Raw genomic sequence first — 16,178 nt, 5'->3', positions numbered from 1 at the left:
TTGCAAATAAATTATAAACTTAAAATCATATGTATTTCAAGTGATAAAATTATTCTCTTATTATACATCATTTTATTTTACTTTATTTATTTCAAATACAAAATTTATTTCATTTGAAATGAGTTTCATATTTAATATAAAATATATCAAAGAAATTCATTTACAAATGAAATGAATTTTATCATGGAATTGAACCAAACAAGGATAGGTAGTTATTATTTAAAAGGAAATAAAAAATTGCTTTCAACACATAAAAAAAACTGAATATCATGGGATCCACTTATACCTATTTATATGAATTTCATTGGCTTGCTATTTTATGTAGGTCATCCTCTATGAAATCACAGCAGTATTATATAATTTCTCCTGATTGCTTAGCGATGGTTCCGAAAGATCTCTTTTTTGTAATTGGATGCAATTCTGGCCATGTAAGCAATTCAGCGATTAAATAAAAATATACGCTTTAATTAAGCGGTTGCATTTTATTTTTTATTTTATAGTATATATATTAAAAATAATTTAAATGGATATGTGTAAGTATATTAATTCATATTTTCTAATATCAAATTCATATTTTCTAATATCACATTCTAATTTCTAAGTTCCTTGTGTAATTATTTGCTAATCATATTAAATAAATGAATGCTTAATTTTAATTATAAAGGCTAATTTTTTGATAATCATAAATATAAATAAAATTTAGATAGGCATTGAATCGGGAAAATGCAAAAATTTATCATTGGATTATAGGTTAAGTTTCAATTGAATATCTAAATATTTTTCATTCAATTAGACCTTTTAATTTTCAAAGTCGGCAATTAAGCTAATAAGTAAACATGTTCAAAAGGTAAAGTGAAATAAGATGTTTTAAAGGAGTAAAGCCCAATTAATTTAGGATTAGCGCTAAGCAGCTATTATTGAAGAGGAAAACCCAAGTTACCACCAATGATAGTTGCTTTTATGGATGCGAAAATCTTATCATCAGCAGGATGAGAGCCTACTGAACAATTCCTTAACACTAATTTATCTTTGTAATATCTTATTTTAGACCTCTTTTGGTTGGCCAAAAATTAACCCAGAAATAGAAATGAATGGAAATGATTATCTTTATGAATATTTAGAAATTCGTTTTTTTCATTTCCATTCTCACAAACTAAAGAATTCAATTTTCACATAAATCATCATTTCTCTTTTCAACCTGAAAATTAAAATATGAGAATGAGAATGATTATCTTATCCATTTATTTAATTATAAATAAACATCATAATAATTAAACTAATCTTGATAATTAAAATAATTAATTAAAATAAAAAATAAAATAATTATAATAATAATAAAAATATAAAACTCTTATTTTTATATTTGAATATAAATAATTAAAATTAAACATTATAATTATAATTAATTACACTTAACTAGAATAAAACACAGTAAAAATATAATTTTTTATTTTCATATAATTGATTTAAATAAAAATTTTGAATATAATTAACTTTAATTATCTAAAGTACAAGGATGAAATGTATTATTTTTATTCTTACTTATAATTAAATAAAATTAAAAAATTATAATTGCAATTATAATTCATTCAAATTAAAAAAATATAAAAATATTATTTTTATATTCTCTTATAATAATTAAAATTAAAAAGTAAAAATATAAAAGTATAAAAAAATAATTTTAAATCCTAGAATACATTTGCACATGCCATTAACAAGCATTAAGTAACAGTAATGTAGAATTAAATAGTAATTCTTTCACTTTAGTTAATTTGTAATGCAAGATTATCAGTATATTGATGGAGTTAATATTGCACATAGTGGTAAGACTCGTGTCGCAGTTTTTAGATATGGAGAACAGTCTGCAAATCACAAAAGGGAGATGGTAGAGAAATGAAAGATTGAAGATGTAGATTTCAATGTTTGGGGCTTGACTTCGGAGCATTTTCTTCCTCCTTTTGGCAATTAAAAATGGCAAGAAATAGCATATGCTATAGAATTCATTTGTGGGTTTTTGCAATTATTTTTGTGTAAATAATTAGCAAAAAGGGAGGACAAAAACAAACATAATTTTCTTTAATTTTTTTTGTCATCCATTGACTAATTCGATCTCGTCTGATTTAATTTTTTTAAATTTATTTTTTGTTCTTTAATTTTCTCCTCTGTTAATTAAAAACCACAACAACTTAATTTTACTTCAATTTTCAAACATTAGATTATAAAAGATGATTCACAATATTAATAAACTGCAATAATAGCAATTTTTAATAAAAAATTATGAATAATCTTCCAAAAAATTCATCATACAGCACTCATGAAATAGGCTACCAAAATGGAATGCTAATAATGAATGCCCTTCCAAATCCAAAAAAAGATTCGTGCACTTTGTTCTACTGTTTGTTCAATACTTTCAAGCTTCCTTGCAACCCTTATTTTTTTTTTTTTTTTTGCAAAAGACATATTCGTTGTGAGAATAAATAAATGAAATAAACAACAAAATTATTGGAAAAAAGAATATGAGAGTTTTATAAGAATATTAAAACAGCGATTAAAAGACTGGCCAAGGTTAGACCAACGTAAATCCATGTTCTCCTACTGTAAATTTAGGCCCAAAAGAAACTAGAAAAAGAGGAACGGTTGCCATTAAAAATCAACATCCAAGCTTTTAACCCACAGCGTCATCTCCTGTCACCCATTTACTGCATTCTAAAAGTGTATTGATTCATCAGACCATTGAATGATGTTCCGAAGGAGCTCAATCCATAGATCATCGCACCAGCAGCATAATAAGGTGCCATATATCCTTCCAACCCCACCTGCGCACCAACCCAGTATGGATTATATGCATAAGAACCAATAGGCATCATATATGGAATTATGGCTGTATTATATAGTTTCTCCTTATTGCTTAGCAATAGTTCCGATGGATCTCTTTTTGTAATCAGATGCGATTTTGGCCGTGCAAGCAATTCAGCTATTAAATAAAAATATTTGGTTTAATTAAGTGGTTGCATTTTATTTTTTATTTTATGGTATATATATATTAAAAATAATTCAAATGGATATGTTTAACTATATTAATTCATATTTTCTAATATCACATTCTAATTTCTAAGTTCCTTGTGTAATTATTTACTAATCATATTAAATAAATGAATGTATAAATATAAATAAAATTTAGATGAGCATTGAATGAAATGCAAATATTTATCATTGGATTATACGTTAAGTTTTAATCGAATAATAGTTGCTTTTAAGGATGCAAAAATCTTATCATCAGTAGGATGAGAGCCTACTAAGTAATTCCTTAACACTAATTCCCAAATCAATCTCTATCATCATATCTTTGTAATATCGTATTTTGGCCTCATTTGACTCACAAAAAATTGACTTAGAAATGAAAATGAATTAGAATGATTCTTTTTGTGGGTGTTTTAAAATTCATTTTTTTTATTTATATTCTCACAAACTAGGAAATCCAATTCTCACAAGAATCATTATTTCTCTTTGGGAATCAAAACACAAGAATAAGAATGATTATCTTATCCATGTATTCATTGAGATGTTTCAATTTTTATATTTTCATATTATTAATTAAAATAAAAATATGAAAATAATATTTTATGTTTAAAATAATTAATTAAAAATAAAAATAAAAATTATAATTACAATTACAATAGTTAAATAACTATAGTCATTAAAATATTTTTATATTTCAAATAATTAATTAAAAATTATAATTATAATTATAAAAATCATAATAATTAAAATAATCTTAATAATTAATTAAAATAAAAAATAAAATAATAATAATTAAAATATAAAATTATTATTTTTATATTTTCGTGTAAATAATTAAAATTGAACATTATAATTATAATTAATTACACCTAACTAGAATGAAACGCAGTAAAAATATAATTCTTATATTTTCATACTATTGATTTAAATAAAAATTTTGAATATAATTAGCTTTAATTATCTAAAGTAAAAAGATGAAATGTATTATTTTTATTCTTACTTTTGCATAAATAAAATAAAAAATTATAATTGCAATTATAATTAATTCAAATAAAAAAATAAAAAATATTCTTTTTATATTCTCTTATAATAATTAAAATTAAAAAGTAAAAATATAAAAGTATAAAAAATAATTTTAATTAATTTTCATTAAGTACAAAATAAGTTTGATTGTAATTTTGTAATTTACATATGCAAATCAAATATCTTAAAAAGAAATTTGACTTCAATTATACAATGAACTAAATATAAATGAAAATTTATCATTTTATTTTTGATTTCGCTCGATTCCGATTCCAACATTGATTTCATTTCCAATATACAAATCAAATGGGTCCTGAAATCCTGAGTACATTTGCACATGCCATTAAAAAGCATTTAGGAACAGTAATGTAGAATTAAAAAGTAATTCTTTCACTTTAGTTAATTTGTAATGCAAGATTATCAGTATATTGATGGAGTTAAATATTGCACATAGTGGTAAGACTCGTGTCGCAGTTTTTAGATATGGAGAACAGTCTGCAAATCACAAAAGGGAGATGGTAGAGAAATGAAAGATTGAAGATGTAGATTTCAATGTTTGGGGCTTGACTTCGGAGCATTTTCTTCCTCCTTTTGGCAATTAAAAATGGCAAGAAATAGCATATGCTATAGAATTCATTTGCGGGTTTTTGCAATTATTTTTATGTAAATAATTAGCAAAAAGGGAGGACAAAAACAAACATAATTTTCTTTAATTTTTTTTGTCATCCATTGACTAATTCGATCTCGTCTGATTTAATTTTTTTTTTAATTTATTTTTTATTCTTTAATTTTCTCCACCTGTTAATTAAGAACCACATCAGCTTAATTTTTCTTCAATTTTCAAACATTAGATTATAAAAGATGATCCACAATATTAATAAACCGCAATAATAGCAATTTTTAATAAAAAATTATGAATAATCTTCCAAAAAATTCACCATATAGCACTCATGAAATAGGCTACCAAAATGGAATGCTAACAATGAATGCCCTTCCAAATCCAAAAAAAGATTCGTGCACTTTGTTCAATACTTTCAAGCTTTCTTGCAACCCTTATTTTTTTTGCAAAAGACACATTCGTTGTGAGAATAAATAAATGAAATAAACAACAAAATTATTGGAAAAAAGAATATGAGAGTTTTATAAGAATATTAAAACAGCGATTACAAAACTGGCCAAGGTTAGACCAACGTAAATCCATGTTCTCCCATTGTACATTTAGGCCCAAAAGAAACTAGAAAAAGAGGAACGATTGCCATTAAAAGTCAACATCCAAGCTTTTAACCCACAGCGTCATCTCCTGTCACCCATTCACTGCATACTAAAAGTGTATTGATTCATCAGACCATTGAATGATGTTCCAAAGGAGCTCAATCCATAGATCATCGCACCAGCAGCATAATAAGGTGCCATATATCCTTCCAACCCCACCTGCGCACCAACCCAGTATGGATTGTATGCATAAGAACCAATAGGCATCATATAGCTCTCAGTCTCAACATCTTGACTTCTTTCTCTCTTTTTCTTTCGTCTCGCACCACAAACCACCTTTTGCTTGATTTCACCCTTGACCACTTCTCTCTCGTCCTTTTTCTTCTCTACCTCACTGGAAATCTCCTTTTGCTGCACTTTTTCCTCAACCCCCATGACACCTCCTTGTGATGCTGTATCTTTCATTCTCATTGGCCCAATAGTATCTTCAGATACATTAGTTGCTCCTGTAGTTCTAGCTTTCTTAGTTGTCTGGTGTGGAGCGTCAATAAGTTTTCTTTTATTTGCCCCATCTTCTACATCACCAGGTGATGGCTTCTGCTCTTCCTGAAATGATTCTGCAGATAGTTTTGTTGTAGAGATCTGAGGTTCTGAACAGTGAGCCAATTCCATATCCTTATCTTGGAAAGAGTTTCTTTTGGCATTTTCACCACTGCTGCTGTAACAAGGACCAGATTTCACAATGCAATTAATTGTGTCCCTAAGCGTCATGTTTGGAATCAGATAATCAGTAAGGATATTTGTTGCCCCACAAACACATTTCAACTTAGAGGTGATTAGATGAACCCTGATACACTTATCACAAAAGCTCTTGAAACAACATTTGCTAGTCAAGACAGCATCCTTGATTACTTGTTTGCACAAGGGGCAGAGAAGTTCTGGTGGAAGATCACTAGCAGACCAGGATCTCTTTGAAGGCAAGCAGCCAAAAATTTCCTTCTCAAAAGCATGATAATTTGGCTGTAAAACAGCAGTTGCACCACTTGAAAACACATAAGAGCCACCTCGGTTTGGCATCAGCATCGACTTGGGAATTCCAGTAGGAGGCCTCAATCTTTTGCAATCATAATTTGGATCTCCATTTGTTGGGCAGTCCTGAATAAAATGTCCTCGCACTTTACATCTGTGACATACATAACCCTCTGGTGGTATTTTCTTCACCAATCCACTAAAACCCCTACCATTTTTCACACCATTTGAACCTTCCAACCGCCATTCCAAGGCTGGAGCATTTACTAAAGCCTTAATCTTGCTGTCCTCATCAGATTCTGCATCTACAGTTGACTTGCTATGCTGAACTGGCTTCATTCTAGGAATCACAAACACATCATCCCCAAACCCATCGTCACATCGAAATCCATCACCCCCATTGGGTTTTGTTGTGGACAAACTAGTGACAGTACTTGAACAAACAGAACTAACACCAGTATTTGCAGGGTTGCTTCTGCATGAAGCAGTAATAGCAGTTTCAGAGCTAATCTTGGAGGAATTAGAACCAGTACAATAAGAGGAACTAAGTGGCCGTTGCTTTTCCCTAACAACAATAGTTGTATTGTCGATGGGCTTGCGACGTCGCGATCCAGGAACACGACGAATCAGAACCCTAGTATTGTTAGGGATCAGCATATCATCAGCGTAACAATCATTCGTCTGGGCATTAACGACCACAAGGTCCAAATCAGTACCCAAACACAAGCTATTGGATTTAGATTTATACTTTAATTCAACAATTTTCTGTTTCAGAGCATCAACAGAAATAACAGAGCTATCCACCGAGAAGGAATCATACTCCTTTGCACTGAAAAATTTAAAATGAATCGGCATTGAATTGAATACGAAGGGAAGAATGTTATAAAATTTGTTTTGAATGAAATTGATATTTGATTCGCATACAAGAGGATCGATATATACGCGTATTTACGCATAATGTTATCAAAGTCCCAGTGCAAGGCATATTTACGCGTTTCCTTATAATTAATTTAATAATTGATATTTAATTATTTATATTATTTTATCCTTATAATTTTAATTATCTATACTATTGAGTTCCTCGTATTATCTGTACTATTGAGTTCCTCATGCTAAGGTCAAGGGTCTGTTTGGATGAGTGTAAAGATTAAGAGAAACAATTATTTTATCTCTGTTTAGGAAGATGTGAATTAATGAAGGATGAGGGTAAACAAGATTAAGCCTTATCTTCCCTTACCACTCAAATCTCAATTTTTTGATATACAATGGATGTCAAAATAAAGTTGAAAGTAGTTAATAGTATCGATAAGGTTGGATCAATAAAAAAATGAAGTGTAAGAGGATATATATATAAAAAAATGGATAAAATTGCAATAAATTTTTTAAATTTTTGGAAATTTACATAAAATTTTATACATTTTAAAATTTTGACCAATTTTGTTAAAATTAAAAAAAAATTGAATAAAATTATCGTTAAAATTATCGTTAAGGATTATCGTTAAAAATTTTGATCAATTTTTAATTTAATAGGACTCATGTTTCAGAAATGTAGAGATTAAATTATTAATAAAAAAAAACTTTATGACTAAATTATTAAGAAAATAAAACCTTAGGACTAAAATATTTTATGATTAAAAATAAAAATAAGGAAAATTTTTAGTTATTTTTATTAAAGTTAATAATAATTTAATGAAATTCTAATAGTAGATACTAAGTTGTAGGTTTTGTCAAATTTCATAGATTAAATTGTTTGATTTTGAAAATGCAGAGATTAAGTTATAAGTTTTGTTAAACTTCAGGGACTAAATTGTAGCTTAGGAATAAAAATGATATATTAATTATAATATTAAAATAATATTTGAAATTAACAATTTTTGATAAAATTATTTATTGAATATATTTTTAAAATTATTTATTGAATATATTTTTAAAATAATTTATGAACTAATGTGCATTGAAATATATCGAATTTTTATTGTTTTAATTATAAATGTAAATATATCTATAATTCAATAATGAATTATATTCTTAATAATTAACTAAAAATTCTAATTAATAATAAATAAAAAAGAAATAAACCTAAAGTAAATAAAAATTCACATCTTTATGAACATGATGATAAATGAATTAAGCATGGATAATAAGGAAATTTATATAAGCCATTTTATATATACATTGATAAATATAAACATTCAAAGTTGATAAAAATACTAACTACGCGATATAATTGGTAATTACATACAATATTGAATTTAATAAATAAAATTAAGAAAAAAATAAAAGATAAAATTATAAATACTAAAAAAAATATATCGATTATTTGATATAGTCGGTAATTACTTACTATTTTAACTTTAATAAGTAAAATTTAAAAAAAATAAAAAATAAAATTTTAAAATGCTCAAACAACTATAATATATATATATATATATATATATATATATATATATATATATATATATATATATATATATATTAAAAGGTTTTAGCTAAAATTCAGTAAAAGAAAATTTTAATTTAATTAATTATGACTATAGATTATTTAAAAAAAATTAGAGAAATAGGAGAAAACATATGTATGTACATATGAATAAACATAATTAATTATATTAAAATTATATAATATATTTAAAAATTATAAAAATATAAATATAAAATTGATTCTAATTTATATTCTCCAATTTAATGCTATCCAATATAATTTTCAATTTAATTATTAAATAAAATAAATTGAATTTATTTCAGTCTTCGGATATGGTTGAAGGTTCATTATGTTTATTTAGTCATAAACACATAGTGAAGGCACTTGTGCAAAGTTAAATGTGAATCAAACCACATAATAACAGTGAATCAAACAGTAAATTTTACAAGAATTTAATTTAATTAATTTTTTTAATTAATTCTTATATTTAAAATAAAAGAATTTTAAATTTTTTAACTTAAATAAATATTTATTTTTAAAAAAATTAAAAACAAACATGATTATGTATGAATTTTATTAAATTCTTTTTCTTGTATATAATTTATTCCGAACAAAGTCAATATTAATTAATAAAATTTATTAAAAAAAGAAATAAAACTTTATTCACATCTTAAACAATACAACAAAATAAAATATACTAATATCTTATTTTATTATATTCTCAAAGATTTAATTTTTATTATTAATTATATTGTAATTGAACATGGAGGATATATATGGAATACAATTAACGTGTTTGGAATTCTCTTAATTTCTTCTGAAATAACCTATAGAAGTTTAAGCAAAATTTCCAATTATCTCACATGGATTGTATAAATAGAGGGATCTTCCATAAAATGGTTGAATTGGCCTTGCATTCATTTCAAATCCCTACAAAAGAACAAATTATTAAATATAAAAGGACTAAACACATAATACTATGGCTATATTTGTTTGAAGGAAAATGTTTTTCATATTTTTTTTAATATTTTTTTTTATTTTTTAATGTTTGGGAGTGTTTAAGAAACTTGATAAAAAAAAATAACCTAAAAAAATAAGGAAAAATGACTTTCTATTTTAAAAAATGAAAGTTATTTTTCTAACCTCGCTTTGCCCCAACAACTGTTATCTGCCCAAGTAGGTTTGCATGAACTATGTGAAGTTCCAAGTCGTACCTTCTAACACAAAACAACAATAAAACCAATGAGGACATTTATGCCTGACCCAATATAACTTCAATAGGATAGAACTTAGATAGTATACATATAGCCGGGTTTGATACGGATTCAGTTTTGAAAAATAATATACTTACCAGATTCGGTTTTATATATTAGATGTTCATTATCCAAACCCGTTTATATAACTAATTAGTTAAATATAAAATATATATTTTTTATAATAATATTTATAAATATATATATATTTTCAATAAATAGAATTTAAAAATTTTATAGACTTATTAAATTTGTAAAATATATATTATTAATAAAAAAATACTTTATGTAAATTGTTAATTAAAAGGTTTGAATATTTTTCGAGTAATAATAATTGGGTTTGTGATGGATTCGGATAGTTAAAGATAAATTTTAATCGGTTTTGGAACGATTCGAGTATTGAAAATTTTATTTAGGTTCGGATTCGAATATGGTGATTTTTATAGGTACCCTAACTGCTATCATTTTTAAAAGAAGTCTAGAATAATTTGAAATTATGAGTAATTTTTACTTGTCTTCCTTTAACTATATAGATTATTTTGCTTTTGTTAATCATCTTCAGTTCGTTAGCAAAAAATCTTTAAACTTTAATTTTATTTTAGAAAAATTCTATTAACCTACAATTCAAAAAAAAAAAAAATAATAATAATAATAACAGTGCCATCCCGACTTACACATTTATTATGCACATCTCCTTGTCACAAATAGTTCATAAATTTAAATTACAACATAATAGACATGAATAATATGATAATATCACAATCATTACGTTAAAGTTAAATTATATATTGCTTTTGAAATTTAGATCACTATCCATTACAATACAATTTATTCACTATCATCCTCACTATCATCATCATGTTCATGGAGTTCTTCTTCATCGCTTGCTATTGTATGATTTAGATCTGCCTAGTCCAATAGTTCCTCTTTTTCAATGGTTGTAAGCTCTAGTAGTTCACCACTTGAATCATCTAATGGTCCAATATGTTGATCTTCTACTTCCGTATTAATTTGTAACACTTCTACTACCTCATCTTGAAATGCTTGGTCTGGTATTTGCTCCGTTACATTTGTCTGAGGCATGATGACAACAGACCTAGGCTTCATTTTGCATACCGCATACCAATCAGCTTTGTCTCGTCTCAAGCTAGGATAAGGGATGAAAACCACTTGTTTGGCTTATGAAGCAAGTATGAATGGTTCATATTTATTTAATCTTTTATGGTGATTGATATCCACAAAGTTATAGTGTTTGTGAACCTTAATACCAACATCCGGAGTTAGATCAAACCATTCACACTTGAAGAGAATAGTTCTCTTTATTGGTAATGCAAGGTACTCAAGTTGAACTATCTCTTTCAAGATACCATAGTAATCATTGGAGTTGTCACCATATGTTGAACCCCTAATGCAAACTCCGCTATTTATTGTGGATCGATTAGCACCATGGCTGCTTGTGTGAAATCTATAACCATTTATAAAATATACAGGATATGATTTCACACTTCTTAATGGTCCCTCTACTAAATCCCTAATGAATTTATTATCAATATTTGAACGCCTTGCCTGATAAGTTAAAGAGAATTGAAATCGTTATTATTACGTATTATATTTTTTAAAGATTGATAATGAAATGAGTTAAACAAATTGATACTTACATAACATTTGAACCAATCTGCAAATCTTTTTTCTAGTGCTTCATCAACTTCTGCATCACTAATATTACGTGACGCTTGTCGCATTTCCGTTAGGAACAAACTACATATACAATTAAATTGGGCCATTTTTAGAGGGAAAGGAAAATTCACAAGGACTTCTAGAAACTTAACTTAAATTTTGGATTGTTGATAAACTTACTTTACATATGTGTCAATTTCAGGGCAATTTAGTAGAAAATATATTTGGGTAGCCTTATATTCATCATCAGCCAACACCCTTGTTTTCACTCTACCAGATGGTCGACTGGGATACTTGAAAATTGATAAATATCCTTTGGTATCAGCATCATCCCCACCATCATCATTTCGGGGTACTTATCGATCTCGCGTTATTACATGACGCTCAAAGTAATGTGCACAAAAATTGGATGCTTCTTCAACTAAGTATGCATTACATATTGAACCTTCTACTTTTGCTTTGTTCTTTACATTTTACTTTAGGTGGTGGAGAAATCTAAAAATAAAAAAAAAATGGCAAATGGCTTACAAAAAGTTTACAATACATTTCATAACATTTAAAGAAAAATAAGAAGTATCTATTACCTCTCAAAAGGATACATCTATCGATATTGTACTGGGCCTGTAATTTTTGCTTCATATGGCAAGTGGGTGGGAAGATGTTCCATTGAGTCAAAAAAGGCAAGAGGAAATATGCGCTCTAATTTTCAAATAATAATGGGAATTTCTGCTTCTAGACGCTCCTTTTCTTGAACCTTAATATTTGTAGAAGTAAGATATTTGAAAAACAAGCTTAACTCAATTAATGCTTGCCAAACTATATTCGGAAGGAGCTCACGAAATGCAATAGGTAATAACCTCTACATAATATTTTTTTAATTGAAAAATTAAACTGATACTTTAATTTAAGAAAGCTGTGATTCTGAAATTTGTTTGGGAAGAAGGAAAGGAATCCACTTAATGGAATTGGAAAAGGAATATGTTGCCCAGTTGGAGAACAGGATTATGAGGATGAGCAAACACCACTTAAAACTAAATGTTAGTGATAGGAAGACCAGAAAAAAAAAAAATAAAGAGTGTGCAATGTATTCAGATGTATCAAACAACCAAAAAATAGGTATAAAACAGAAAGATTCAATTCCAAATTTGCAATTACAGATAATATATATCACTAAATGCCTATCTGAAATTAAAAACAAAGTAAGAAACAAAAAGGAATCTACCTCTAAGTCATCTGCAAAACAGTATCACGAGCGTGCCTAGCAAAGCAACAACAATAGATACGACAGAAGGGGAGTAATAAACAGTAGCCAAATTGGGATTTCGGAAATGTGCCTCGGCCGAAAAGATGGATGAGGAGGTGTTTGGGTTCTATAGTGATTAGAGATTGAGGAAGAAAAGGAAATGAGACTGGGGTTTCACGAGATAGATGAAAGATAGCTAATGTGTGGTGTCTTTAGCGATGAATTTTATAGGAGACGATCTCACCGTGGGTGAAAAACGAATGATTTAAAGAGAAGAAGCAGCTGGATCGACATTAGAGAAATTTATATAGTATGATCCAACAGTCTAGAATAAAGACCTAAAATAAATGGCTATGATCTCTTTCTTCCTTTTTATTTTATTGCTTTTATTTTTCTTTTCTTTAATTTCAATTCTTATTACATATATTTTTTTAATTTCTTTCCTTTCTTTTTCTTTTATTCTTTTAAAATGATAATGCTTCTAATAAAAATCATGGAATAAAATAAAACAATAAAAAATAAAAATTTAAGTAAAATTTAACAAAAATCAGATTGAAAGTAATAATGAAATAGGCATTCTGACAAATTTTGTTTAATATCAACCAACTCATCCCTCTAGAATTTTTCTTTTAAAATAATATATTTATTTTTTTTAAAGAAATACCAAAAATCTTAATGATGAGTCAAGCTACCTGTCACACCTTACCCCTCTATAAGATATGATATGATCCCGTAGTATACCTAATGAATTACCAAACTCCGCCTGCCGATAATCCATTAAATATATTACAAGGGATTTTGAACAAATCAAATTTATTATTTTGTTTTCGAAAAACTGCGTGGTGACAGCTATAATTTTAACAAATCCAAAATATTAAACCTGTTAAAAATCAACCTATGATAAATTGTATACATAAATTTAAATCACTCAATAATTAAGTAATTTTTTTCTCTTCATTCCACTTCAAGAAAATAAAATCATCTCATTTACAATTCAAAAGAAACACTCATTTACAATTTTACCACTCAAAAGGATATTTAATTACAAATTTACAAACTTCAAAGTTACAAAAATATTATTACAATTCTTTTTATGCAACTGCTCAATTGTCTTTTACGTACATATAGCTACTCATTTACATCAAAATATAATCTACAAGGGTATACCTATTATACCCGTCGTCAATCAAAACACTGCTTCTAGTAGTTCACTCAACCACTTTATCTTTCCTTTGACCTGCGACAACATACAAAACCTATCGCTGAGTAATGCTACTCAGTAGTGCACAACTAATAATTTTAAAAGAAAAATTTAGTACCAACATATTTGCCAAATCATAAAAGGTATTTGCAAAATTCATATTTCCCATAAACCATGAAAATAACACATTATCTTTCAATCAATACCAAATCATTTGATTTCAATCACATTTTATTTAAGCAATCACAAATCACAAGTGTTACCAACATTCACGTAGTTTAGACCATGATACAAAATTTCCAATCAATGTCACGTTGTACACTATGACAAAGCAATCTCAACCTTACTACTCATCTGAACTCAACCTCAACTGGCAAGCGAGAGAGGGAGGTAACACAATCAAATTTCAAACCCCAATTAGCTGTTACTAATGGAGAATACCGTAAGGGACTGTCATGCCAACTGTGATTTCAAAATAATCTTAAAATAATTTTCCATTCAAATAATCACAATTACAAATCAAATAGTCACATTCAAACATTACAAATCCTCATAAATGGTTGGCAACACATCAATTCTCAAAACACTTCTAAATATATTTAAACCGACTCACCCCCTTGCTATAATGAAATTAAATAGCCAACATCCACCTTTTCCACAATTATAAATTCATTTCAACATTCAAGAATGCTCAAGATAGTATAATCAATTCCTAAATGCAAAAGAAAATCATATTTGGCTTGTAAAAGTTCATTCACATCATTTATAATTTTTAAAACAAACATAAAGTCAAGTTGTGCACAAACACAAACCTTCTTTCAATTCTCTTTACTTGGCTTAACTCTTCCCTTCTTTGGAAGTCTCCTTATCCACTGAAATTACACAATTACAAAGTCTTAATACTCATTCTAACCTTCACCAATAGCCAATCAAATAAATTCCTAAGTACTATGCAATTTAATAAATTCTGGGTTCAGGGTAGGTTTGGGACCTGACTTTAGAACCCAATTTTAGCCTACTTCCAGTTAAAATTTGATAAGGTGATCTTTATGAAAGTTATTCCTATATGTCTTAGCTTTAATTACCTTTTGAATCACTCAATTTGAAGTTCTGGATCTCTAGTTATAGCCAAAATACTAGACACTGTTCTGGGTGCCTTATCCTACAGTTTCAGGCTTGCTAGATTTTTACCTTAAATTTGCATTCTATATCCGAGTATCTTAAACTTAGAATTAGCATTAGGTCTCTGAAACAAAGTTTTAGGCCTTTGTTTTAAGTTTTCAAATCATTTTATAGCACCTCAATTGGACATGTACAAAGAAAGTTATGCTCTATTTACTACCCGGAGGTCACAGGACAAAATTACTGAATTGCAAGAAATTTCAGTTTTGAAGTTCTACCTTACTCTAACATTTCAACCACTTTGCCCTCACATCTGGGTCTAGGTCCAAACATGAAATTTGTAGTCCTATGTCTTATGGTTATTTTGGCTTCAGAATCACCTAATTTGCATTTATATAGCTTGAGTTATGGCCACTTTACTAAAACTGGTCAGATGCCTAAATTTTCCTGTGTTTGAGTCTAGTCGAATCGTAGTGATTCCTAGACTCACTTTTTTCAAGCAATTTAGGTGAGTTGGGGTCATAATTTATCTTCATAGTCTTCATATGAATTATTCCCCTGTGTCTTAAGATTACACAAGTTTAAGAATTACCCAATTTGGAGTTTTGTGGAGTGAGTTATGCTTAGTTAATTATGTATTGTTTATTTGGTTAATTTTTCCAGGTCTAGATTTACCAATCTAGATTCAAGCTCTAATTGAGGTATCCTACGGTCATTTTCTAGGCAAGTGTTCTTCATGAAAGTTTTAGTATTTTGTCTTAGGTTTCATCTCCCATTGGTTTCACACCAATTGGAGTTATGTAGCTCAACTTATAAGTATCTAACCACACTAGACTCAAGCTGTCCAGATTCAAAACCTAGGGCTCAATTCCATGTCCATTAATTCCTTTACCAAACCAACATCATTTCTCATTCAATGCATACCAATTGACCATAATATGACTTTATGAACATTAATTGAGCTTCATACCAAGA

General features: G+C 27.7%; 1 protein-coding gene and 1 long non-coding RNA gene across 2 annotated transcripts in view; one reads left to right on the top strand and one right to left on the bottom strand.

Moving 5' to 3' along the window:
• LOC131178635 (uncharacterized) overlaps nucleotides 1-16,178 on the top strand; it is a 58,013-nt gene that overhangs the window by 18,222 nt on the left and 23,613 nt on the right. The window lies entirely within an intron of this gene.
• LOC131178634 (E3 ubiquitin ligase PARAQUAT TOLERANCE 3-like) lies at nucleotides 5,262-7,473 on the bottom strand. Its single transcript, XM_058143889.1, has one exon. It carries the CDS (start codon nucleotides 7,138-7,140, stop codon nucleotides 5,356-5,358), a length of 1,785 nt encoding a protein of 594 aa, XP_057999872.1. The 5' UTR covers nucleotides 7,141-7,473; the 3' UTR covers nucleotides 5,262-5,355.

The sequence above is a fragment of the Hevea brasiliensis genome, chromosome 3 (genome assembly GCF_030052815.1).
Source record: "Hevea brasiliensis isolate MT/VB/25A 57/8 chromosome 3, ASM3005281v1, whole genome shotgun sequence".
Taxonomy (NCBI): Eukaryota; Viridiplantae; Streptophyta; class Magnoliopsida; order Malpighiales; family Euphorbiaceae; genus Hevea; species Hevea brasiliensis.
The sequence above is the reverse complement of the archived record's forward strand: the minus strand, read 5'-3'. Positions and strand labels throughout refer to the sequence as shown.

Excerpts from the sequence above, each read along its gene's own strand:
- LOC131178634 (XM_058143889.1), bottom strand. The coding sequence starts at position 7,140 with ATGCCGATTCATTTTAAATTTTTCAGTGCAAAGGAGTATGATTCCTTC.